The 27,376-nt window shown below is 44.4% G+C and overlaps 1 protein-coding gene across 1 annotated transcript in view; it reads left to right on the forward strand.

Annotated features, from left to right (window-relative positions):
- The window catches only part of KCNG2 (potassium voltage-gated channel modifier subfamily G member 2), a 61,103-nt gene extending 33,992 nt beyond the window's left edge, over positions 1–27,111 (forward strand). The window contains exons 2-3 of the mRNA XM_049824206.1: positions 1,242–2,065; positions 24,765–27,111. Of these exons, the coding sequence (XP_049680163.1) occupies positions 1,310–2,065; positions 24,765–25,577 (1,569 nt within the window). The 5' untranslated portion in view covers positions 1,242–1,309 and the 3' untranslated portion in view covers positions 25,578–27,111. The remainder of the gene's footprint in view (positions 1–1,241; positions 2,066–24,764) is intronic.
- Positions 27,112–27,376: the final 265 nt, after the last annotated feature.

The following is a 27,376-nucleotide window of genomic DNA, read 5'->3' on the forward strand; positions in this document are numbered from 1 at the left end:
CTTGTTTCCTACTTCATATTTGAGCAATTCAGGAAGTTTTGGGTGATTCATTAATAGGATTACATAGTAGCATTTCAAGACATCCTAGTACTGCTTTGAAGAGACGGCTTTGGAGAACCTGGGTGGAGAGATCTAGAGAAAGTGAGGAAGCAATGTGGCAGGTGAAAAAATGTGTTCAGGAGATCTGTGGATTGTGGTGTCATAAAGGAGGGGTTAGCAAAAGGCACAAATTAAATCCTGGAATTACGCAGAACGTGCATAATTCCTGCTAAATATGAACGGTTGGGTTCTGTGTTATCCAGAAGTAAGAGCACCAAGTGGGTCGCTTCCAGCTCTGCTTCATTCTTGGGTTCGATCTCCCATTTCAGAGCTGCTGCCAGGCTGCTGGCCACCCTGTCCACCTCCCACAGGCAAAACTGCAGCAGAGCCCCCAGCAGCTCCGGGGTCCCGGGTGAGCTCTGGTCTCTGCTCAGACCCAGGATGCGCACCTCCCTGCAGGAGATGTCACTAGCCTGGACGGCAGGCACCCCAGCATGAGAACTAAAGCTTTTCTGCCTTTTAGAAGGGGGGCTGTTCAGGTAGATACGCCCAGTATAGTATAGTTGGGGTACCAGTGGCAAGTGAATCTAGGTAGCACACATTTTGTGCTCAGGCACCCAAACCTGCTTGGGTGCTGGCTGCAGGCTGGATTCTCAGCTCCCACATCATCATTGCTGTTGGTACCTAAGCTTGGTGAATTTACATCGGGAATTACCAGCATTTCTGCAATCACATTTCTGACTGTACTGTAGGTATCCATTTTATCCTCACACTATAGACACTCTGTAATAGAAACATTATGTAGATGGGCCAAAATAATCAAAAAAACATTTTCAACTAAGTTTATTAAGTTGCTAAATTGTAAATTGCCATTTATCCAAAAGACCCACTTTTCCCTTCCAGTATCCATTGATGTCCAGGATATAGCTCGAACCTCTAGAAAGAAAATTTCTGAAAATGATAATACACCGGTTTTGTTTCCATTCATTTACTGACTAAACCCTTTAGAAGTATCAACATGGCTTCTGACCTTATTGCAGTTTAAGTTCTTTCCCCAAGCGACTGTCAAGCAAAGATAGTCCTAAAATATTAGGGGAAAAAATAATACCATGGCAAAAAGTTTCTTAGCATTGAGAGGATAGGATTGTTTTTTATCGAGCAATGCCCTAATTTTATTGTAATTTTAAAATTCTGTTTTACAGATTGACTCTCCAGTCAAACTCCAGATGCGTGCGTTTGAGTAGCCTCAACCTCCCTATGGACTCAACAAATGTATCACGAAATGGCATTGCTCACTGGGAATGCAGATCCTGAGTTCAGCTCCTACTCCTTCAATAACTTGGAAAACCTGTGTGAAGTGCAAACCGAGAAAGGATTCTTCTACAAAAAGGCCAAACTTCTGCACCCCGGGGAAGACTTGTGCTGCTTAGCCCGCCTGGATGACCGGACCAGGTTTGTGATCATCAACGTAGGTGGTATTAAATACAAAGTTCCGTGGACCACCTTGGAGAACTGCCCCTTGACCAGGCTCGGGAAGCTAAAATCTTGCAACAATTACGATGAGATCATGAACATCTGCGATGATTATGATGTTAGCTGCAATGAATTTTTTTTTGACCGTAATCCTAGTGCCTTCAGGACGATCATGACTTTCCTGACAGCTGGGAAGCTGAGGCTTCTCAGGGAGATGTGCGCTCTTTCTTTTCAGGAGGAGCTTGTGTACTGGGGGATAGAAGAGGACCACCTGGAGTGGTGCTGTAAAAAGAGATTGCGACAGAAAGAGGAGGAGGCAGCTGAGGCCAGGCTGTATGAAGGGGAGATGGTATTTAGTGAAACTACGCAATGTGCCTTCCAGGACAATAGCCGATTGAGTTTGTGCATGCGAAAGCTCAGGGATATGGTGGAGAACCCCCACTCAGGGATCCCAGGAAAGATCTTTGCTTGTATTTCAGTCTCTTTTGTTGCCATCACTGCAGTCAGCCTCTGCATCAGCACCATGCCAGATGTCAGAGAAGAAGAAGATCGGGTGAGTGCAGCTTTTCTCAGAGTAAAGCATGTTTTGCATTGTTGCCTATTCAGGGAAGGTGATGGGCAAAGTCACTCCAGCAATCAGGCAGGTATTGCATTCAGTTTTTATGATGTGGAGGGCTGGCGGGGTAGAGCACAGAAAGAATTATGTCACTTATTCTTGAGGGAAGATTGGGCCAAAGTCTGCCTTGCCAGCATAGCTTTGCCAGTTCACACCAGCAGGCAGCTTTACCCAACAGATTTGTTTTCTGCCATCTCTAACCAGATGACAAACTAGCTATTGTGGGTATAAAAATCAGCCTTGCTTGAGGCTTAATGTTTTGAAGTTAGGTTATGAGCTAAGAGATCAGTTTTCCTTAAAGGTACTTTAACATACCATTTTGAATGAACTGTCAGTACCCCACTGTTAAAACCACACTGAAAATATTTTGATGCTATAGGTGAGGTAAAGGGCAGGGCAGCTGAGGCAGCAATTTAACAGCAGAAACAAAGCAAATGTCCCAATTTTCAGATATGCTTACTATTCTCAAGTGGAAGCTGTGGATGCTCCATGCCCTTGAAAATCAAGTCTTATGGATATTTTGTTTATTCTTTAGTTCAACAAATTTCCTAAGGGTTTAGTCCCTTATTTGTGCAAGTAGTTTGCTTTCCTAGGATTAGCTGTATGTAGGCCAGTGAGAGCTCATCTGAAGATCGATAGAGGAGGGCATTCACATTTTCATTAAATATGTGCTGAAATGCAATCTAAGGGGTTTGGGAGGTGGGGGCTTTTCGAAGAGTTCATGGCCTCTTTAGTTTTACTCATATCTGAGCTTGACACTAAACGTTTGGGCTTATTTCCCAGCCCCACGGTCATTAAAGGTGACTGTGAACTTCAGCTACAGTACTTCACCCCGTCGAGTTCTGCCTCTCAGCTGAAGGCTGAGCTGTCCTGAAAGCAGAACCCTTCTCGTGTGCCGTCGCCCAAGTGCCGAATGGCTCATCGCTCACTGCCACTAGCAGAAAAGAGTGGTCGTTACCTGACAGGAGGCATTTACTGCTTTGTAGCATCGAAAGTAAAAAGCATTCTGATGGAAAATGGGTCCAGTGACTCCAGAGAGACCCCTGCATTTGACTGAGTACCTTGTGTGCAGTTAAACCCACCCTTCGCTTGTGAGGTATGCTCAGGCTACATATCAGCTGAGTTGTTTCATGTGGAATCAGGCTCATTCAGTAGCAGGCAGGAAAAAAGACAGAACATTTGGTATGTTGTTTGAGATTGGATTTATTATAAGGTCTTTATTTTAAAGGCTTTTTATGATCTATAATTTGAGGATAGTAGTACTGGGTACTAGTTAAAAACTATATTGTCCTAATAATTTTTTAAAATGATAATTTCCAAAACATGTGCCTTTTACTGTAATTAACTAACAGTGCTCCAGTGTGCTGGAATTTTAAGCACAAGCGACATTTTACTGTTGAAAACTGAGATGTATTTAGTGTTCGGATGTTCCTGGATTTAAGTGAGAGCTGAACAGTTGCTTTCAGAATTACCAGGGTTTAGGCACCTTGTATTTTTACTAATCTGAACATAAATAGGGACTCATAATAATAGGCTAATAATACTGGTTGGGCGGAGCAGGGTAATAGTGAGGGTAGAGCAAGCATATGAGAGAAGCCTGGATTTCTTGGTAAACTGGGGCCATTAAAAGGAGCACATTTTCATAGCCAAATGCAAAATTGCACAATAAAGATGAATGCAGGCTTGCTCTTGCAAAAGCAGAGCCTGATTCCCCAAATGAGACTAAATAGGATTTAGGGTACAAGCAACTGAAAGTAATTGCAGTATTGCAGCCTAAAGTCAGAAGGGTTAATGTGATCCTTGAATATCTAAGCTGGCGAGTAGTGATTAGAAGCTGAAAGATGATTTTGTGCTTGTATGCGGCATCAGTGAGACTGACACTGGAATACTGCAGTCAGTTCTCACGTTCATATTTTTAAATGGTGTTTTGAAAAACTGGAGAGGGTGAAAAAACCTATAAATATTAGACACCTGGAGAAGAGGCCATACAATAAGCAACTTGAATATTTCAGTTTGTTTAGATTATTGAAAGGAAGGTGAGTGGATTAAGCAAATAAATGGGTTTTATGGGGGGAGGAGAACTGTATCATCTGAAAGACCTTTAAATTAAGCAGGGAAAGGATGCATGGTTAAAAGCTGAATCCTGGTAAATTCATATGGGAAACTAGGTGCCAATATTTAATACCCCAGTGATTAATTATTGGGGCAGACTAGGAAGAAAATTAGTGGATTTTGTATTTTTTGATGTATACAGTTGGAAGCTCAGTGCCCTTCTGAAAGGTAGCCTTCAGCTAAACACACTCTACTTGAGTCAAAAGTAAATTACTGATTTCAGTTCAGGTTCCAAAGGTGAAATGCTTGCAATACAGATCAGAATAAATGATTTGGTGTTTTTCTGTACCCTTCAATTCTAAAAGCACAGAGCTCCTGCAAATAGGCTTTGTTCTGCCCTTTACACAGGGAAGGTCTGTGGACAGAGTGGAAATAGTTATTTTGTTTGAGACAAAGGTGGTTCTCTAGCACAGGGTACACTTCTTACATAGCTTATTTCATCCCTGAAGTTCTTTGCCTGCTACTGAATCAGTGCAGGTCAACACTCATAATTGAGCTGTAATTAGTCATGGCAGGAGTCGTACACAGTGTCTGATTTTGGTCCTGCACAAAGGGATGTAAATACCCATGTAGATCTTTTCAGCCTCAGTAAGGCTGGGCCAAGGAGTCAGGCATCTGCCCACATGGAATTGCTTGTCGGATCAGAGACCTAGGCTGCAAACGCCTTGCCTGTCATTTGTACATGGCTTAGCAAGCCGATGCACCTCATCAAATAACAGGTGTGGAGAGAAGAGAGCTCATGTGAATTCAAAGTCATGTTAATCATCCTGAGCTGTATCCCTAGGACCTAGTTTAAAATTCGTGCCCAGGGATAGCTCTTCGGTCTGGTGGTGCAGTCTCCTAACAAGCAGAAAATGTATGTGCATCCCTCCTGGCTAAGGAACAAATAAACAGGGAATATTATTTCAAGGACGCACCGTACTCGGTGCGTACATTTTCCAGGCTCACTGGCTGGCACTACTGTTGTTACGGTTCCATGTCAGAGCTATCGTGGGTACTCCGGCTAACAAGCAGTGGCCTTTTCCTTGAGCTGGTGTTTTCCAGAAAACAAAAGCTTATTGTGCCACCTATCTGTCCTGTTACTGCTTCAGGGAAAGGGAGAGGAACCAACCATAAAAAAAAACATACTGGAGAGCAATTTTTTGTACCCAGGTCCTTTAATATCATCTGAATGGACCAGCCGTTACACCCAGAGATGTCCTGCAGGGATGTAAGTGACGACACACAGATGTAAGTGTGGGACCTTGAAAGTTAGAAGTACTCACCAAGTCTGTGAGGACATTACTTTAGGTGCCTGCTTCTCTCTTTTAAAATACAGAAGATGAATCAATCATACAATTTTGGTAACTTTATTAACTGCTCCAGATGTTCTTGATGACAGTGGCAATCCTTAGTGGTTTAGCAAGAGTGGGAAGGATTGTGTTCCCGTGTACCATAGCTGTCTTGTTCTTACTAATGGTCACCCTGATTCATCTTGAGCGTTGCTCTTTTTTGGAAGTATTATGGTGTATTTCAGATGCTGCACAATTATCAATCAAGCTAACAGAATCAGATCCTAAACTACTTCTTACTTACCAAACTAGGACATATATTTTATTTTGACAATTTTTTTTCTCATTTAGCTTTTATTTACTGCTTAAATTAAATAAACCCCACCAATCCAGTAATGTGCATAATAGCTGCTTCTGGAAATTTCAGGAAAGGGACACTTCAGATGTATAAAGAAAACAAATCTGTGAAGAGAGTCAGGTTCTTCCATGTAAAGTAACAAAGCAATAATTGATTTTTAATTTCAGAATTTTCAAAATGGGAGATTTCTATGCAAGATGTAGATTTAATGGTGAAAAGTCCCCTCTTAAGGCAAAATACTGCTGAGACAAAAATCATAGTAGGAGCCCTCAGGCAATGAGTTCTTCCAAGGCCACCACAAAAATGATCTCCAAGACATAAAAAAAGCCAGAGGCATAGAGTATCCTTGAGGCATTTTAGGCATATGATGCCTTTAAGTGGGCTTCTCAACTCTCTAAACAAATGGCAGGGATCAAGTGACTCAAGAAAAGCAGCTAATACATCACAGGAGTCTTAAACCAGTTGGAGATGCATTACAGCAAAAGCTTTAACAACACAGTAAGAGCTGAACAGCCAAAAGACATTGAAAGATTCAACTGAAAGCCAGATGGTCATCATACGAGACTATTCTTTTTTTTCTGGGTGAAAACAGAAATGTCAGCCATTTCTATCTGAAGAAAGCTTCTTTCTTTTGTTAGACAGTCTTCCTCATCACAGAAGAAAGGTGGTGAACTCAGAGATTAACATCAAGCATTTTGTCCTGATTCACAAAAGCATTTATAGGCCTGAGTCCCACTGAGCTCAATCATTTGTAGTACCACAGTGTAAAACAGGAGAAGAAGATCAGAGAGTACTTCCTTCTTCACCGTGCTTTCTAACGTACCGGGAAAAGCTAGTCTAATTAAAGATGCTGTGATAGGAAGTTACAGTTCAATAACCTTCAGCTGAAGAACATTACAACAAAGAGAGAGAGACTTATAAATAATGAAGTTAATAATAGCTCATAAAGAAGCCTGAAACTATTTAACCTTCTAAGCTTAATTTACACACTGTGCTTCAACTTTCATATTGGTGAGGATGGGGAATAGATAAATTGCGAATGTGCTTTTTAAACAATCTTGTGACTAAAGATTTCATTTCACAAAGGTACACACAAAATTTCAGACAAGGTTAAGAGGGGCTCGTATAATGATTCTCAACAGCTTTTCATAGACAAGCTGTTGATGCAGGGGCTGGATGAGCAGTAAGGTTGGTTGAAAACTGGCTGAATGGCCATGACACAAAGTCCAGGTGGAGGCCGGTAACTTGAGGTGTACCCCAGGGGTCCATGCTGGGTCCAGTCCTGTTCAACATCATCATTAGTGATCCGGAGGATGGAGCAGAGCACACCCTCAGCAAGTTTGCTGATGACACAAACTTTAGATGAGCGAGTGACAGACCAGAAAGTTGTGCTGCCATCCCAAACGACCTCAACAGGCTAGAGAAATGGGCTGACAGTAGCCTCGGGAAGTTTGGCAAAGAGAAATGCAGAGTCCTGCACCTGGTAAGGAACAACCCCACACACCAGTATATGCTGGGGGCCACCCAGCTGGAAAGGAGCTTGGCAGAAAAGGGGGTCCTGGTAGACACCGAGTTTACCATGAGCCAGCAATGTCCCCTTGCGGTAGAGAAGGCTACCAGTATCCTGGGCTGTGTTGGGTAAAGTATTGCCAGCAGGTCGAGGAAGATGATCCTTCGCCTCTGCTCAGCACTGCTGAGGTCACACCCGGAGTCCTGCGTCCAGTTCTGGGCTCCCCAGTACAAGAGTGATATGGGCATACTGGAGAAGGTCCAACAGAGGGCCGTGAAGGTGATGGACTGGAGCATGTCTCCTGTGAGGAAAGTCTGAGAGAGCTGGGACTGTTCATCCTGGAGAAGAGAAGGCTCAGGGGTGATGTTATCAATGTCTGTAAATACCTGCAGGGAGGGTGCAAAGAGGACGGAGCCAGGCTCTTTCCAGTGGTGCCCAGTGACAGGACCAGAGGCCATGGGCACAAACTGGAACACAGGAGGCTTCCTCTGAACATGAGGAAACACTTTTTCACTGTGAGGGTGGCCGAGCGCTGGCACAGGTTACCCAGGGTGGTTGTGGTGTCTCCATCCTTGTGGATACTCAAAAGCTGTCCGGACACGGTTGTGGGCAACCAGGTAGCCCTGTTTGAGCGGGTGGAGGGGGCTGGACCAGATGACCTCCTGTCCAACCTCAACCATTCTCTGATTCTGTGGTTATAACTATTGATTTGTTTAGGTTTGTAACCTAAATAGGTAGCTAAACAGGAAGAAATATAAGTATTCAGGGCCTCAGTGTGTCAGAAATGCCAGACATTTTGTTGAAAGAATGATATCATCTTGTCTCAAAACTCTTGCAGTTTCAGGTAATTCTGGGTGGGGAAAACTGTCATTTTTACTCTAAATCATTTACTTATTTCAGCAAAAAGTAGTGTAAAGGAGTAAAACAGTTGTTATTGTTGGTGCTTTCTATCCTAAGATAGCACTCTGCTTGAGACTCTGGAATGAAGCTTTTCATTACTGGAGAGCTCATTTTTAGCACTTTCTCTCTTTTGTGACTGTTCAGCTGGTTTTCTGCATATGATACTGACACCTTCTTGATTTTAACTTAGAGCCACATGTTTATGTGATGCATAGGTGGTCTGTTTTCATGAATGAAAGTCTTAAAATTGCAGCTTGTGTTTTCCCTTTCTTTGTGGAATAAACTGTTCTAGAAATTACAACGCAATCAACATAAAACATGTATTTAAAAAAATCTCCCTGCTGGTACTAGAGATAACTATTTATAGTATATAGGCACCGAGGGTGACTTTTTATAAAAAGAATCTTGGGAAATTGGACTAACTAATTTCCCTGGGGATCATCTGAGAATTCGTTATACCATCCCCTCAGCTCTGCTGTTAAATGCAAAAACCATGAGCTGTACCAGTATCACCGGTTATGCCCTCTGAAGTGATCTACTGATCCCCTAGGTTGCTGGTTTGCATTTTGTGTTTGCTCTGGGCAGTTCAGGCCACAGCTGGCTGGAGGCCAGGGAAGGACCAAATGACTCAGTAACAATTGTCTTTTCTCTAACATTGTGCACAAGGAAGTTCCTGTAGACACATGAGATTCATATTCACTTTCCCATTCACGTGCCCTTGGTTAAGGGACGTAAGACTTGCACCACTGCAGAGCAGTTATTTTAACTAAAAGTAAGGTGTTTCTTATTTTTTTCTTTCATAAGCTTAAAGTAGGTTTTCTGCTCAGATGATATGTAAATCAAAATGGTAACACAGTCCAAATTACAAGCTTTGAGAGCATCCTTTGCCCACAGCTTTAGTCATCAGCAATAAGCAAAAGTTTGCTTTGTTATTTATGTGCTCGATCTGCCTCATGTAATTTCATTGCCTGTTCTGTGTAGTCCTGCACTTAGATTGTGAATGCTTTGGGACAGAAGTTTTTAAACATAACGTCTGTGACCATCATCATAACAGAAATAAAAATTATATCTATACTGCTGTTCAGGTACATGGCACATTCCTCATGCCTCGGGCTGTGAGCTAGGTTTGTAAACAAGGACATTTTTTTCTTTTCATAAGTGAGATCAACCTAGTTCATGCAAGATGCAATTACTGGTATGATATCCTTAGAGTCCAAAACTGAGGAGTAACTGCAAAGTTCTGCAGTGCAAGTCTGAGTCATCATAGTGTGGTCTCCCAGCTCCTATCTGATGGTCAGAGAAATTTGCTGTGCATGTTGCCTTTCAGACGGCTCAGGTTTGTCTGAAAGCAGTTGAAAGTGTTGAGGTTTGAGAGATAAAAGTGACATTGCTTCTGTGGATCACACAGCTTTAAAATCAAGGAGTCGAGAACCTCTGCACTGCTCAATCTAAACCTTAAATGTTGAGTTGTGTGGGGTTTTTGGGTGGTGTGCATCTTTTATCTGACTCCCATGGAATTTGCAAATATAAGACTAATGGCAAAATGTTCTTTGCAAATACCAAGAAGTGGTGATCATGTCGTTTGATCATTTTTTCTGGGAAGTGTGCTTGTCTGTGAACCATCTGAATGATACAGTCCTTAATGTAAAAGAAATAGATGTATTATATATACATGTCTTTCCTTTGCCGAGCTGAATCTAAGTCTTTCTTTTACTGGTCATCCAAATCCAGCTGTTAGCATTAGAGCATATCTCGGTATCAGTTTATTTTACCGAGTTCAGGATTGTTGTATTCACACACTAGGGAAACACATTTGGTGCTGTGACTACTCAGCATCACAATTGCACAACACAGCGCCCACTGCATCCGCTCTGCCCGCCACTGCCCAGGACTCCAGCGGCCTGGAAACCCCCTGGTCAAATAGTACACCGCGTGCCAGCTTTGCTACCTCTTTTTGGAGATGGTCCTTGCCCTTTGCAAGGCTACCTGAAGCTGCTAATGAATAGAAAATGTTTGAAGGAGCAGTTGGTTATTCTTGATATGGGTGGTGTGGACAGGGTGCTGGATAACAACTAGTGGTATTTAGTCATGAATACTTTTGGAGAGCTCTCGCCATTCCTTCTCCTTGGCTTGCTTGCTCCTCTTGGGGGGGTAAAAATTTACTTTCTGCAGTCCTCCCTCTCCTGAAAAAAAAAATAAAAATACAGCTTTCCTGCTTGATTGAAGCTATTTAAACTTTACAGACATATCTAGTTGTTCTGTTGTGGCAGCTCCTTCAAGAGGAAAAAAAGGAAACATGGTCCCAGTAAGAAAATCTTTCTGTGTTGTATCAGGAGGGTTAGGAGGAATGTTGTGTTTTCTTCCACTAGAGTTGCCTTTAGATTGGGGGGTGGGGACACGGCACTGTGGAACAGGTTTGCACAGAGTCCCACAGTGAGCCTGCAGACTCTCGGCTCAGAATTCCCCATCTCGGCAAAGTTACCGCCTGAGCTCTCACCAACTCTGGGACTCACTGCAGCGTCTTCTCCCAAGTTGCTTTTCCCAAGTAAAGAGGGAAATCCTGATGGGGCAAGGAGCTGCCCTGGAAGATTTTGAGGACAGTGGGTTACACCATAGACTTCGGGAACCAACTGAGACTCTGCAGTGTTTTAGGCTTAGAAGTAAAAAAACAGAGTATTTCTCTGCACTGTTAGCTTGGGGATGATGCAAGAGTTGAGTAAGACAAAATTCCTGTTGACTTGTTAATAACTTTATGCTGTGCTAATGAACTCTTTCAGACTACAGGATGTCTTCTTATGAATAAATAGCAGGCTCAGGTCTTCTTTTAAATATTGTATAAATATGCTGCAATATAACATTAGCGATAAATAATGGAACAGCTAAGACTCTTCCATAAAAGCAGTGGTAACTTTGTCATGTTGTTAACTGGTTTACATGTGGTGCAATGTGGCTCACCCGGCAAAATATGCTCTATATTTAATTTCTTTTAATATTTCTCTGGTTCCACCACCATAACTATCTATACCTACCAGTGGGTTTATTCTCCTAACTTCCAGGTAAATCATCCAGGGAGTCTCTGAAGCAATGTCACGATAAGAGTTGCTTGGCCTCCAGTCATGTTTGTAAAATTACTGTCACTACTCAGTATATATAGCCTGCTCTGTAATATCCTGAGGGTACAGCATCGCTTCTTTACTCCATAGATTGCTCCACAGCCTTTTGCAAGAGTCTTTGTGCTCCATGGGGTTATTGAGTACTGTCCTAGTGTTCTGAAAGAGAGAAATCTTTCATTTATTTGTAATAAAAATATCATCTGGAAATTTCATCTCAGAGCTCCAGGATATGTTGCTATCAATTCTGGAGGTTTGGAATGAAAAACGCAACCAGATTTACGTTTGGCTAGACCTCATATAGCTAGGCTGAGGTAATGAGCTGATTCATGTGTATAGCACTTAGAAAAATTGCATTAAATCATTTAACATTATAAATGCTTACATTTTTGTTGCTTAAAATGTGGCGATTGAGATGAAATATATAAGTTTTTTAAATTGGGGACTTTTTGCAGTGTGCATGGAGACATTTAGATTCAAGACAAATTAAGTTAGAAGAGTGGTATACAAATGAAAAAAAAAAAGGTTAAAGCATTTTTTGCAGTAGGTTTTTAACAAAGACTTAAGAAAGGACCAGGAGAGAACTATAAGGTTGTTGTTTTTTCTAAAGGTAAGCATGATATTAGTTCCAAGTAGAACCATGAAAAAGATGATACCGAGTATAATCGGCAACATTTTTGAGGACAACAGCATAATTAATTCTAGTCTATGTAGAACACCACTCATTAGTCAAACTTAGTATAATTTTTATGAGGTTACAAAGTTCTGAAAAAAACCCCCAACCTTCTGATGTAGGTACTTCTGTAAGATATTTGAATTAGTGCCACATAACATCCTTCCTTAATAAAAATGGCATTTTTCAAAAACTTACCTACCTTGTTAGATGTTCAAAAAATTTCTCTTAGATTTTGAAGTAGCAGAAAACCAACATGAGAAATCATCATCCGGTGGCAGTGTACGCAGAAAGGCACGCAAGTGTCTCTGGTGTTGGCCCAGAGCTACTTAGGTGTTTTGCTGGCGATTTGGGAGAAAATACAAAACAGTTGCAAATGAAGTTTACAGGTAGTACAGAAATGACACACTAGTCAGGGATTGGAAGTATCTGGCACAGTTAGCTGAACTGATTTAAACATGGGGAGGTAACTGCGTGTTCATCAGCAGAGAGTGCAACCTCTAAGTGTAGAGAGCGTGGAGAGCCCAGGACAAAAGACTCTTTGGGAAAGTGAGTACTCAGAAAGGATTTAGAGACCCTGGTGAACTACTGGCTGCACACAATTTCCCATCTGACTAGTTAAGAGGCAAAGCATGAGGCTTGAGATACTGTGTCCAGACTGGTAACCATTAAGCAGGTAGGTGGAAGAAAAAAGTTAAAAGAATTATTTAAAATCTGAAAATTCTGCTTTATAGCGAGACAGTAGAAGAGTTTTTAGGGCAGTAAGCAGCAGAATGTCTGTGGACAGCAGTGAACAATAACTGGAACCTGCAGCTAGACAAACTCATGCTCTAAATAAAGTGTATTACGGTGTGGGTAATTAACAATGGAAACCATTTATCTAAGGATGCTTGAGTACATCTCAGAGTTTTTAATACATTCTGTCTGTCCTTCTAAACATTGTGTCTCGGCTCTGTTGAAACCACGTGTGTGATCCATGAGCCACTTGGTGAGACCCTCTGCTCCGCAGAGGATTAGCTCCAGAGCCCCTTCTGGCCCTACAGCTCAGTGAGCGATTGCCATCCCGTCCCCGGCTCGCTCCTGCAGCAGCACTGTCCCCCCCCGTGCAGGAGGTGCCAGCGAGGATGCTGTATGTCTGGGGCTTCCTTGGCCCTCGTGTCTATTTAGACCTGAAGTCATCAGTAAGATGAAATGAGCAGTGGCGGTTCATAATTGCGATTAAAGGCGAGGGCAGCCAGAAAACCTCGGAAGCCTGGAAGGTTTCTGAAGAGGACTGATGTGGTATGAGTCTGGCCCTGTGACGGCAGCATCCTGACCAAGGTATCTTGTCCAGCGCTGACTGTGTTCGCGGGGGGTGATGCAGGGGCTGGGACATGTTAGCGGTGGGGCTTAGTCCCAGTAATAGCTGCTGTTCAGGCTTGAGCTTGTGGGTCACTCACGAGCAGGATGCCGTTCACTGGCAGGGCCCTCGTACGCTCATCTTACCGTGCAAGCACACGCACACACTCCTTTTCCCTCTGCTCCAGCTCGTTTTCTGAGCCTGGATACAGTGAGGAAATACAGAGAGTGGTGTGAAGGTCCCAGCCATCCAATACATCCTGAGCCCTGTTGGAAACTTGGTACACGCTGTACTGGGTAGAAACGACGGCAGAAAAGAAATCACAGCACCCTCCTGAAAGGTTCAAACACTGAGTGTCTGTGGGCAGAAGCTGTGGATATTTTACCCTGTTTCGTATGCGGTAGAAATATTAGCTAATTTAAGGTAGAGTCATGCAGTTCATATATTCGGCGCTACTGTCACAGAAAACACTGTTACTGTTGCCTTGAGCAGAAAGAATATGAGAGAGTGCGGGGTTTCGCAGTGGTCAGATCCACCTTGCAAAAATTCAGCCACTTTTTGCAAATGCAGGAGCACAGCTTACAGCATTTCAGTGCAAGGGCAATGCGGTAGCAGACTGCCAGCTGCGACACAGCCACTACCAGCAGGAGAGCAAATCTGCCCACAGGCAACATAGGCAAATCCTTCTACTTGCTTTCAGATAATAGGATAAAGGGAAAGAGAGGGAGGAAAAAACAGGTTTGTGAAAAAATGAAAGAGGAGAAGAGTAAGATGGACTCTGCCCTCCTTTTCTCCAAGAGAAAAAACAGACACCCCCAACTTTTATAGTAGGGTATGGGGTTGCAGGAACCAGTAAAACTAATGTGGGTCATTAAAATAGAACCAGCAATGAGTGGGAGGCAGGAGGAGGAGAACAGCTTCTAAAACAGGGATTGAAAGAAGGAGGAAACTGGGGGAAATAAGAGGGAAAATACGCTTTTAAATGCTGTTAGGAGTCAGTTGTTCTTTTTAATACAATTAGTAAGAGAGAGAGAGAGAAAACAAGGCTGAGATTCTTTTTTAGTGTGAGACAAGCTTGAGGAGAAGATGAAAAGAGGGCATTGGGTTTAGGAAGACCACAGTTCTAGACACTGTCTATCTGCATCTATCTGTGAGCGCAGCCAGGTACCACCACAGCATCATCTTTTCCCAGGGGTTGTGTAGGCGTGAAAGCGTTGGGAATGCTTTGTAAGACAGCCCTGTCTCTCTTGGGCTGGTCCTTTCAGAGGGAAGTGTTGGGTCTAGGTGTTGTCATTCCCTGGGAAAACTGTTTGAACTGCACATAAGTGCCCTTGGCGAGGACTCAGCCCCACTCTGCTTCTGCAGTGTTTTGATTTATGCTGCCACTTACGGGAGATATCCCCCATCTTTATTTTTGCAGTCCTGCCATGTTTATGAGAAGCAGGTGTGCTGTAAGTGCCAAGTGCCATTGCTCAAGTTTTTTCAAGCAAGAACCGAGTCTGTCTTATTTTCAGAGCACTAGGATAGAAAATACAAGCTAGGATTATTCTCCAGAAATCAGGAGATTTGCTAATTTGCAAGGTAACTGGGCTTCTTCACGTAAAAGCTCAGGATCAAGCATTTGCTTAGGTTTGCAGAGAATGGATTTTTACAAAAAGCATTGTAGTTTCCAAGCCTCAGGGGATATGATGCCACTGTCAGAGCTAGAAAAGAGAATGGGCTGAGGAGGAAGATTTCTAGTTCATGTGAAATCAGGGGGAGAGGGGGACACTTGTCAGCAAGGAGGCTTCTAGTGCCTCACTATTCTCTTGGGTTTTTTTTACTTTCAGTTTCAACGAAAAAAGAGGGCCAAAACCCAGAAAAACATTCTGGGAATCTGGAACTAGAAAATTCCAAGGTAATTTTTACTCAGAAACACTAAGAACATCAGTGTTTCTAAAGTGAAGCTGTTCTTTGACACCATTGCTTGGTGAAATCATCGTTCTTTTTCCTGCGTTCCTGCCTCTGTCCGTGGCAGTGACTCTGATAAATAACTCCTCCGTGCTGAGCAGCCCCCTGAGGTCAGGCTGTGTCACCCGTGTGTGTTTCCCACAGAGGGGGGGGCTGCTGCATGGCAAAGGTGCCAGACAGCAAGCCAATATGGGCAGTGGCCTGTGAAATCCTGCCCCGAATGCCATAGGAGTTGATGAGTTTCAAATATAATACTTTGTTCTCATGGACCCGTGTCTTCCTGTGTAGCTGTTCATCTTCAGCCAATTTCCGAATGGGACTGAGAGGTTGTAAAATTGCCAAAGCGGATGCCAGGTACAAAACCAGTGTTTTGACTCAGAATATTTGTTCAAACAAATGGCAGCAAACCTGTTCTTGCACATATAGGTTGTAATTCTCTAAATATTATTAATAGCCTACTTACCTACATCTTACACACATGGCACAGACGAAAGCCGTGGACAAGCCAGGTAGGGGTGTCAGAACCCCCCCAAGGCCCAGCTCCAGCAGCATCGAGCACATCGTTTCGTTTACTACTTGGACATTATGGACAGGTAGGACTTGGAGAGGACCTCTGAGGGGAGTGCAGTCTCCTGTTCTCATGGAGACACACCACCATTTTCAGAAACTGAGAAGCTTCATCTTAAAAAGTCTCTGGCCTTCCCTGTTCTTGCAGGGGGGCTCTTTTGGAACCTCATGTGTCTTCTAGAGTACAGATTCTGAAAGCTGGTGTAGCTGGTTTTTCTCCTGCCAACACCGTCCTTTCAATTAGTGGCGGGCTCTCTTTGCAAACAGCTAGTGCAAACTGAGCGTCTTGGGCGCCTCTCCTTCCCACTCCTACCTCGCCTGCTGATGGCCATTACAGAGGTGATGGTGTTGCCCTTCCCAGCCACTCCTGAACGAAGTCAGCTGGTGTTTGACTTTGCACTGAAGAGGATTAAGGAATGACCCTATGTCCCGTTCCGTGGGCTGAGCTGTGGATTGTAAACAGACAGGTAGCAGATGGAGATAGCAGTACTTTTGGGGGGTCCAGGTAGACCTGAATGAGAGCATTTGACCACACCATTAAACAGTGCTTCTCTTCATCCCCTTGGTAAATTTAGAGACAGCAAACATGGCTCTACTCTGCCTTCACTTGATGATGGTAAACAAGTCAAATGCTTTTAATTGTCTGTTTTTAAGATGATAGGTTTTCCATTCCACTAGCCAACCCAACTAAGCTTGGGTTACTCTCCCAACTCATTCCAGTTTGAATCATCCTTGTTGAACATGGGTGGGTCTCGAACGAATGGAATCCTTCACTTACATATTGGGACCTATCAGTGAGCTCCAAATGCAAGTGTTGGTTGTTTAGCATGTGTGTATTTGGTAAGCAAGAAGGAACTGACATCAAGGCTTGTTTCAAGGGTGAAAACCGCAGGTTGTGAGAAGCTGTGTGTACTCATTGCAGTGAAGCAGATTACGAACATGAGAAAACCAAAGACATACAAAGCGAAGGGAATACTAGCTGATGAGGAGGTCACTAGGCGGTGAGAATGGAGCAGAGTCTTAAGAAGTATCCTCAAATAAAATGTTATCCTGGGTACATCACTCCTCCTTAAGTTACAGTATAGCCCCTCTCTCCTGGTGTGTTGTATGATCAGAGGGGGAGATAGTAGCAGCTGGCTGCTGGAGCACATACTGTTCCCTCAAGTTGATACCAGCCATAGTCACAGAGTTTGAGGAGTTTTAAGATGTTAGATGTCTTAACATCTCGGATGTTAGATGTCTTTACCCCCTCCAGCATCTCTGGGAGAGGTACTGTGCTGTTCCTGATAGGCATCTGAAAAATCAGGCAAGTTGATGGTGTTCTGTTTCATAGGTATTTAAGGTCTGGTTTCTTCTTTATATGTTTGCTTCTTGCAGATTTTAGTTCTCAGTTGCTTTCCATAAAGTAGAGCCAGATAACATTCATTTCCCTCTAACAAATACTGTTGCTTTTGAAGAAGTGTGTGCTAGAAGTGGATGCAGCTGTGAGAAAAGCTGGTTGAGAAGAAGATACTAATGAGAGAGCATTTTGTGCATCTGTAGTACTTCTTACCTGCTTTCCATTCTTCCCAGCAGCTCTACTGGGGCAAAAAGAAGCGGGACAGTGGACTGAGGAACATAATCTCCATGTGGCAGGGACAGTAAGTGAAGGAGGCAGGGAGATGGAGGATCACAACAGTCTTGCCTGGTAGGTAGGTGATCGAATCCCCTGCGTCTGTATCTTTCTCCACAATTCAGATGTATATGCCAAATCCATGCAGTCAGAGTCCAGCTGTTAAGACATCTATGGCATTTGCAGGGAAAAAGGTGACAGTTAAACAGGTCTCAAGGCTCAATATTTATGGCTTAGAAACCCAAGTCCTATCTACAGTATCCAATTTTGGTCATGCGGTTTGGGGCTGAGATGGCCCAAAGCAGCAGGCTGCTGGTGGATTGGGCAGAGGAACTCCAGGAAACACAGTGCAGCCTCCTGCATCACGAGTGCCATCTGTGTCTCCCACCTATTTAGTCCGCAAGGGTGGTCATAAGCTGCCACAGTGCATGGGTAAACTCATGCACGTGGTCTTCTCTTCCCTCCCGTTGACCCCCAGACCCTTTTCTGAGCTTTCCATGAACGTAATAACCATTTGGCTTTGTAGTTGCATGGCAGAAGAGCAATTTGAGACAGAAATGCAAGGCACCTGCAGGTAGCTGTATCTCAGTAACCCCTTGGCTATATGACTGCAGCTGAATAGTAGGGCATGTAATTTTACAAGCTGATTAGACTCTGGCCATGGATTTTAGCACACCCCAAAGTTACCATAGTCTTTCGGCATCTCTTTTGTTCCTGTCGGTGTTCCGTGTTTATTTGGAGCTTCACTGGCAGAATAAAAATGACAGGCTGTGAGGTTTTGAAAAGTGGTGATTTGGGGCTGTGCTGTCTCGGGATCAAAGGAAATCCAGAGAGATAAGTCTAAAGTAGGTATAGCTCCTGCCCACCTCCTTGCCCTGTCTCTTCAACAAAGAGAAGTTGTACAGAAACAATTGTACAAGAGCTGTCTTGTGTCTGTAACATAACTGCAAACCGTTAATGACAACCTTCCCAGTGAAGGCAAGACTCTGGTTACCTTTTCTAGCAGCTGGGCTGAAGATGAAGCACGAACTGAGCTCTAGTTACAGATCAAAGTATGTACAGCCAGAAGCAGAGGGCTCTTTCATGGCCCCTTGGTGACTTTAAAAAGAGAAACCGTTACTTTGAATTCACAGCCAGCCAGCTTTGAGGACAGAGCGTGCAGTAGCTGAATCATCTTTGCTCAGGAGCGCAAGAAATACTCGGAGCAGGCTGGCTGCGAGTTCAGCCTGACCCTGGCTTTAACAGCAGATGTATGGAATTGTAGTCACCAAGTCTGTAGGTGGTCAGGGGAGCATCCCTGTGCCCAAGGGCAGGCTATGTTGCAGCCCTTCCAGCAGCCGGTTGCATCGCAAGAGTCACGCACTCATCCTTACTGTGAAAATTAGCTGGATGCTTTCACCAGAAAATCACTTTTCATCAGAAAATTGCTTTTCATCAGAAAGCGCCAGTGTGAGCAAAATCTTTGGGTTCTGTTGGGGAGGCACGTTTCTGGGAACGTTGCTGTTTTGCAGGAATTTTTTTCGGGGAAGGCTTCTTCATTTCACAGCGCTGGTTGGGACGAGAGAAGGCGGCGACCCAGCCCCCAGTGCTCCAGGGGGTCCCGCAGGCTGGGACAGAGCCAGGCGTAGGAGCAGGAGCTGGGTCCGTCCCGAGCCAGGCAAGTGCTCCAAGTGTTGGGCTGCTGAATAATTGGAAGTGCGGTGGGCTGTCTGTCCTCTGAATCTCCCTGCAGACGTTCATTGAAACAGGCAGCTCAGCCTCACGCCCCAGTCGGAGGGGAACAGCCCGAGCCGCTGGACTGGGGGCTGTCTCGCTCGCCGCAGCCCCGCGTCCAGGCGGCGGGCAGAGCGGGTACAGCAGCCTCAGGGACTTTGTCTGCAGGTTACGTCAGAATTTCAAGTTCCACATTGTTGTTGTTAGAAAAGAGATTGATCCGATGGGCACGGAGAAACACTTGAAATCCATGACTCAAAAGGCTCGAGTGACAAGGGACAAGTGGAAGAGAACAAAAATATCATTTTAGAGATGTCATGATTTAAAGCTTATGTAAGCATTTTTGCATGCAATGCCTCTCATGTTTGGGGGTTTTTTTTTCTTAACATACACGCTTGACAGGGAGTGACATCTTCACTATAGGGGGGAAGTGGGCAGCACTGAAACATCTTCCTTGAAAGTACTGTGGAGCTGCTGACCATAAAAAAAATCTGTGTGCAAAGCAAGACAAGAACTGGGGCGGTTAGAGGTGATGTGGCTTTTGACATCTTCTAATGCCGGAGGGGGGAGATGGCGTCAAAGCCTGCAAGGGTCTAGAGGAGAGTCAGACTTTCTTCTCAGGAGACCAGAGGACAAAGGCAGGGTCAAGAAGTCACACAACACACAGTGGAGAATTTTTCTGAGGCGCAGTGCAGGGAAGTACCAGTGAAAGGGACCCTGCAAGCCAAACCAAAACAGTTCTGAAAGATGCCTGCAATTTTTAGACAGACTATACAGAGCAATGAGTACAGCTGGATTTGAACTCGAGTGACACCAGCTTTTCTTTTTGTAATTTTCCTTTTGCCAAAGGAACCTTTGGCAAAGAAAATGTTTCTCCGGAAGAAAGATACTGCGGTTGGCTTTTTGACAGCAAATTTCTATAAATCCTAGTGAAGGAGATTCACTTTAATTTGACTGCATAGAATTACTCACTGAGACCTTCCTTCTTTTATTTTCTTGTGCCCTGAGCTGACATTAGTATATGGCCCCAAAATCCTGTGTAACTGCAGATATTTCCCCATACTCCAGTAATCTTTGCACAGGAAAAAAAAATCTACTTGTTGTTTGAAAGAAACACATGTACACACCTAAATAAACATATACATCTTGTAAAGAACAACACATGTTTTTATTATACCACTGCTTTTTGCAATCAAAAGCCAAAGATATTGTTTATTTAATGGCATGGTTATATGCACATTAAAAAAAAAAAGAATGTTGGTCTTTTCATACTAGAAAAGTGCAATGGGGGTGTCCTTTGTGACTGCCATTCATGCTATTTTTTGTTTAGACCTCTAAAAGACAAAAAGAAATCAAATTCTTATGAAACCTAAAAAAAGCTTTCCTGTGGCCCACTTTCATAAAGCTATATAGGAAAATGTGATCATAAGAACGTATCCATTAGATTACAAGCTGAAGAAATCTGATTAGTTATTATGAGAGCTAGCTATTTTGCTTACAAAAAGTGAAAAGCAGTATGTAGGTGTTAATGTACATGTTTATGGCCATGAGTTGGTATAGCTTGATCTTTTTTGAGAACAGACATTTTTCATACAGACCTATTTTGGGCAGGATGCTATCCTATTCTGTTAGGACTTGTTTTCTCTTATTCTGATGGCTGATTAATTCTTGATTGCTTTTTTCCATTTCTGTGTGTGTCTTTCTGCGCATTTTTGTTTTATTTTCTTGAATGGAAAAAAACCTCAAAGCCCTAAGCAGAATTACAGCATCCGTTTGGACTCGAATACAAAGTTGAAAGTTTTGGAAGAGAAAAATTGCCCTTTTTTTTGTTTTTTTTTGTTTTTTTTTACAATGCTGTAATCAAGGGGAAAAAACTGCAAGGAAAAGCAGCTGCAGCTGAAAGAAGCAAAGCACAAAGAGCATGAAACACGTTTTTGCTGTTACTGTTTTTGATTTCATGTGAGGATAATTATAGGTCATACCTAGATGATATTGAAACATGGTCCAGGGGACAGGAAGACATTTAATTAGTGACAAAAAAAAGACCTTTGGCAGGTTAATTGACACACAGGTCTGTTTTCTAAAAGCCTGTTCAGACCCTCTTATTCTCAGGACTGCCTTCGGACAGAGCCTGGCTTGTTCAGGTTACAATAGGTTAATAACGATACGGGGAAAGACTAGCACTTTGCTGAAGATAATTATGCATTAGCTAAAAGAGGGGATTGTTTCATCCCATTAAAATGAATGCTGAGTAGCAGAGCATTATCGCCCCACTCTACTGAAAGTAAACATTTCGGCATTCACAATGTCAGCTCTCTGCTGTGGCTAGTGGGAAGAGCGGAGAAAAGCCAGAGCCCAGCATCAGCTCTGGATGGAGTACATGTCAGCTCTTCGTTACAGTGGTGGGCGAAGATGCCAGCTTGGTTCTGCCGTGTTGGACGGCCCGAGCTTCAGCTATCGCCAAGCCTCTCGTGCTCAGCTGAGCGAAGGTTGCCAGGCTGCTCCCGCACTTGCTTTTTTGATGTAGTTCTGCAGGAAGATTGGAGGCATAAATAGCAAAGCTGTAGGTTTGTGAACCTACACAGGATAAACATGTCAGAGTGTGGGAGGGCAGATGGAGTCTTCCGAAAGTCATCTCCACTGGTAGTCCGTTAAGAGGAGCAATTTTCACTCCTGTTTGCTCCCACACCAAAACTCATCCACAGAAGGACTTTGGAGAGTTCCCTTTCCTTATGCCCCAAATAGAGAGCGCTGGGGGAATTAGGTGCCAAATTAGCTATTAAACACCTTAATGTCTTTGTAGGTCTATTCCAAGGATAAATTCTCTACAGGCTTCACTAACTCTCCTTAAACTTGTAGTAAAGTGACACTAAAATTATATATATGCACATCAGAATCCAGAACGCTTCCTGCCAGATAGGTCTCTTAAGGCGAGCTACATCTTAGTTCCCATACACAGCGGCCCAAGTAGCGACGTACCTTTCAGAGAAAGCAAATTTGCCTATTGGGGGTTTTTTCCTTCTTGCCATTGCTGCTGCTTTGCTGAAGCCATAGCTGTTCTTGTATGGGTTGTCTTCCTACTATCTCAGCCTGATCCTTTTGTGCATGTGCAAGGATAGTATCGGGAGCTGCAGATCGCCCGCAACCATTGCCCGTAGGTGTGAGATCAAGCATATCTTGATGAGCGGTTCCCAGGCAGCAGGGCTCTGGGACAGTATCAGTCTGATGGCTGGTTTCTCGGTAATAAGGTGAGAAGTTACAGTGGCACGGGCAGAGTCCTTCCACGGACCTTGTGAGCTTTGGCTCTGGCCCACAGAGCCAGATTTGTGCGGTGGTGTGAAAGCAATTGGTGTTGTATCTGATGGGAGAGCCTGAGAGCTTAATTATGCTGTGGTAGGAGCGAAGCCCCTAAAACCAAAATGTTTTGTCCTATGTGTTATGATTGTGACAAAAATACTTGTTTATGACCAAATTAGTTTGGTGAGGCAGATATAAATTCAGCTCCTTCTCGTCTTCACACCTATCAAAATTAGGAAGTTAAAGACAGGCTATCTGAACTACTACACGAGTAAAACAAGATTATCCTTCCTCCCTGCAATATGCTTAAAATCTTGACAGCAATTTCAATGGGACAAGTAAGTTTTCTCTCCGTATCAGCATGACCCACTGGGAGACAGTGGGAGGTACATCATATGTCAATTGAAAAGTGCAATACAAAAAAAAAAAAAAAAAAATCTATAAATACAAGGCACTACGGCCTTTCATCGTGTTTAATAGAAGGACTGTAAACACCGTCTCTCAGGATTCCTTGTCACAATTTTTTTCCTATTATTTAGTCATTTAGTCATTGTCTCAATCTCTTAAGTGTGAAATGGAGAGGGTGCCTCAGCATTTTGGTTATCATATTGAGATAACACAAGGCTTTATACTCACTCAGTGAGATGATAACTGCTCTTGCTGCCAGCAGCACAGCAGCCCTTGAAACGTGTATCCAGTCGCTCCCCGACATTTTGGGGAACGCTGTGGTTAGCAAAAAGGGCGAAAGTCTCATCTCTCCTTTGCTGTTTTCTTTCACAACAGGGAAAAACCTGTGCATAAACGCATAGAGAGGGTGAAGTTAGGAAGTGGTGCTGTGCAGTAAAAATTTCCTTGGCTCTGCCAAGCAAAAGACACCTGTGGTGAGCATGTGGGCAGAACTGTTTATAGAAGTGCCAGGTTCTCAGCTTCTCCAGTGGTGAAATGGGGACCAGCTTGACACAGCCTCGCCACTCAAGTGATATTTTATTGCTATTATTTAGCATAGGCGAGCAAAACGAGGTTTTACATTGGTACCTAATACCAGTGGCATGCAGCGGGAGTCGCACACCCCACTGGCATGGATGGACTCCTACATGCTTACAAGCGTTTTCATGAACTGTTCAAAATCAAACTGTCTCACCGAATAAATATACACTTCCCTTAAATAAATATACACTTGCCTTCCGCTCAGAGCCCCCAGAGGATTAACACTTTTATATGAGCATTTACAGAGGAAACAGCACTAGCCCTATAATTGTCCACATCAAAATCTGTTTATTTAGAGAAGCTCATTAGTATTCAGCTGGTGTTACTACCCGTGATGTAGCAGAGAATTGCCACAGTATTTGTGCTGTAGAATTAAGAATCAAAGAGCAGTCATCACCAGCATTATTGTTTATTGCTGTTCCAATGTGCCAAGGCTGGTTTGTTTACAGGCATCATAACTGAAGAACCAGAGTTCTCTGTATATTTTCCACTAAGTGAGCCTGCAGGGAAGAGCCCCTCTTCCAGTGCCCTGGAAGGCTTGGGGAGGGCGTCGTGGTCATTAGTTGTTACAGGTGAGGCAATTAAAAAGGTTAATCTCTCCGGGCCCTCCCTCTTGTGGTACTTTTTCTTTTAGAAATACCTACATTTAACAATACTTTATATAAGCTTTCGACTATAGGGCTAGTGTGTTAATAAATGTTCACTGCAATATAAAAAAAAAAAAATGATCTACATTCTCTGAATAATAGATTAAAGATGACTCCAAGCACATAACATAAAATGCTGTAGGTGTTTATGAGCCATTTATAAGCAATTTATTATTGATCAGAAAGGGAGGGAGGGATCACTCATTTATTAAAATCTGTGAATCCTGTACTAATCCTTTCTAAAGGGTGTTAAAGGCTTGGTTAGAAATGAGGTGTGAGCCACTGGCCTTTCAGCAGCGGGCTCCCTGGCCGACAGCTGATACCATCGCACCAAATTCTTGGCAGGCTCGGGATGCTCCTGAGCGTCGTTGACCTGTCCTGCAGCCAAACACGTAGCTAGTAGCTCTAGCTTCAGTTATCCGTTCCAGCTGCTCTTAGCAGCGATGATTTTACTTCGGTACCTCGTGATTCATATCGATTTCACACGGTGCTTTCCTTTAAGAACTGCCACTCTTTGTTTCTTCGGTTCGCTCTCCGGCTAAATCTTTTTCTTCCCCCTTCTCTGTGTTCCCTGCTCCTCTTCTTCCCAGGGTGAATGCTCGCAGAAGTGCTACGACATCTTTGTGCTGGAGACGGTGTGCGTGGCGTGGTTTTCATTTGAGTTCCTCCTGCGATCCATCCAGGCAGAGAATAAGTGTGCTTTCCTGAAAACCCCCCTCAACATCATCGACATCCTGGCCATCTTGCCTTTCTATATCTCTCTCACGGTGGATATGGTCTCCACGAAAAACAGCAGCAAGCCCAGCGGGGGAGCCGGGAACAAGTACCTGGAACGAGTGGGCCTGGTGCTGCGCTTCTTGCGGGCTCTGCGCATCCTGTACGTGATGAGGTTGGCACGGCACTCGCTGGGGCTGCAGACGCTGGGGCTCACCGTCCGCCGCTGCACCAGGGAGTTCGGGCTCCTCCTGCTCTTCCTTTGCGTCGCCATGGCCCTCTTCTCGCCCCTGGTGTACCTGGCTGAGAGCGAACTGGGAGCCAAGCAAGAATTCACAAGCGTCCCCAGCAGTTACTGGTGGGCTGTGATCTCCATGACAACTGTTGGCTACGGGGACATGGTGCCTCGTAGCATCCCTGGACAGGTGGTAGCCCTGAGCAGTATCTTGAGCGGGATTTTGCTGATGGCTTTCCCGGTCACGTCCATCTTTCATACCTTTTCCCGTTCCTACAGTGAGCTGAAGGAGCAGCAGCAACGAGCAGCAAGCAGGCAGGTACGCCAGGGAGAAGAGAGCACCAAACCCCCAGATGGTGATGGCACGCGGGGGCTCGGGGTCACACTCCCACCAGATGCTGCTGGGCAGGAGGGTCAGCCTGTGGCGGACTGGGAAGCCAAGAGAAGTTGTTAACTCGAAACAGCTGAAGACCTACGTCGGCAGCACAAGAAGCAGTGGACAAGGGGAGATCCGTTCTGCAAGAAGAACCTCCTGAACTGCGTAACTGAGGGGCAGACACACACGAGGTTGTCTCTAAAGACCAACTTCTGATCTTAAGGGCCCTCTGAAAAGTGCCCCTAGAAACTACCAAGTACCGCTCTGCTCCATCGCTTTTCGTAGGGCTTTTCTTTTCTATTGAGCAGGTAATTTTGGCAACCTCCGAGGAGAAGCCGTTGAACGTAGCCAGCCAGGAGAACGTAACGTGAAGCACAGCCTGTGCCAGGGTGCCATTCGGCGGAGCAGCCGGCGAGCCACCTCCTCCCCACTGGGCGACACTCCACGCGTGAGGTGCTGAACGAGGGGGCTCCCCGCGCTGCGATGCCCCGCGCACGGCGAGGGGGGGTTCGGCAGCTCCGCCAAGGAACGCAAACCTCGGACAAGCCGAGGTGTGAGGGCAAGAGAAGGGCAGGAATATCCCTTCAGCTTTCGCAGGGGCTTGGTTTTGTCCGCTCTAGAGATGGGGCGGCGCAGCCTGGGCTGCCAGATGCCGGCTCTGACTTGTGCTCTAGCGTGGTATGCATTATTTAGTAAATATGCATATTTACCACCCTAAGCTTTGTAGCTTAGCCCCTTGACAGAAATATACATAGACAATCTTCCTGACTATGGTACTGAATGTTAACTTGTTTTTTTCCCTTTGCTAACAGTTGAATTTAACAAATATCTTTACAAATCATGCCATTTCTCCACTTTCTGTTAACTATTTCCATTCCTCACGTATCAAAAAATGTGTTTAACGGATGACTAAACCTGAACTACACGCAGCCCGAGAAGGGAAGGGTGATGTTAAACCAGCAGCGACTCCCAGTTCTGCATACTCTTCCTCAGCCGTGGTGGCTTCACTGACTGCAGTCGTGCAAACAGGAGTAGTCCAAACCTGGAGAAGTCTATGAGGTACCTTCACTGGGCTCTGGCCCAAGCTGCAGCGTAGCAGCTGTGCTCTACATTACCAGTAGTCTTTTTTGTCTTTTTTTTTTTCCTAGTAAGAAAAAGACAATCCTGTCATCTAAATATGAGAATTATTGTTCTGGCTCTTCTTCCCAATTCTCAAAAGATTTAAGTCAATTTAAAGGGAAAATGAACCATATGGTGGTATCTGCCTGTTTGTTTACTGATGCCGGCCCCGTGAGCTCTCCAGCCCCCTCCCCGGAGGAGCTGTGTAGCTGGACCAAGTCAGTGCGCTGTGTGGGTCTTCCAGCGCTCGTACAGGTAGGATACTGTCGGGAATGGAGGGAAATGGAGCACAACTGCCTCTTGTACCGATGCCCCCCGTTTGTATTAAAGCAGTGTCACCCTCCATATTCGCCTCCTGTGAGGAAGGGAACAAAAGCTGATGTATTGAAGATGGGATTTGTCTGGTTTGGGTGGTATTTTTTGCCTCAGCGTATGTTGTACCACTGATAATAGCAAACTCCTGTATTAAAGCCATTCCTTATAGGAATGGAGCAAGGGAAAATAAAAGGTTACACTTTATTTTAATAAAAATTAGGAGCTTTGTTGCTGAATGCTCGTCTCTGATGATTCGGGTGCAGGGAAGGAGGTGGTATTTCACCGTGCTGATGTGAAGCCACACGTGCCGGTGGTCCAGCCAGGGTCCCGTGGCGCTGGCCCTCCGTGGCCCGTAGCAGCCCCAATACTGCTCCTTTGCAGCCACAGCCAGCCCCGAGCAGCGCAGCGGGGTCACTGGGCCGGGTTGCACAGCTCGCAGCAGC

This window comes from Accipiter gentilis, chromosome 20 (assembly GCF_929443795.1).
Source record: "Accipiter gentilis chromosome 20, bAccGen1.1, whole genome shotgun sequence".
NCBI lineage: Eukaryota > Metazoa > Chordata > Aves > Accipitriformes > Accipitridae > Astur > Astur gentilis.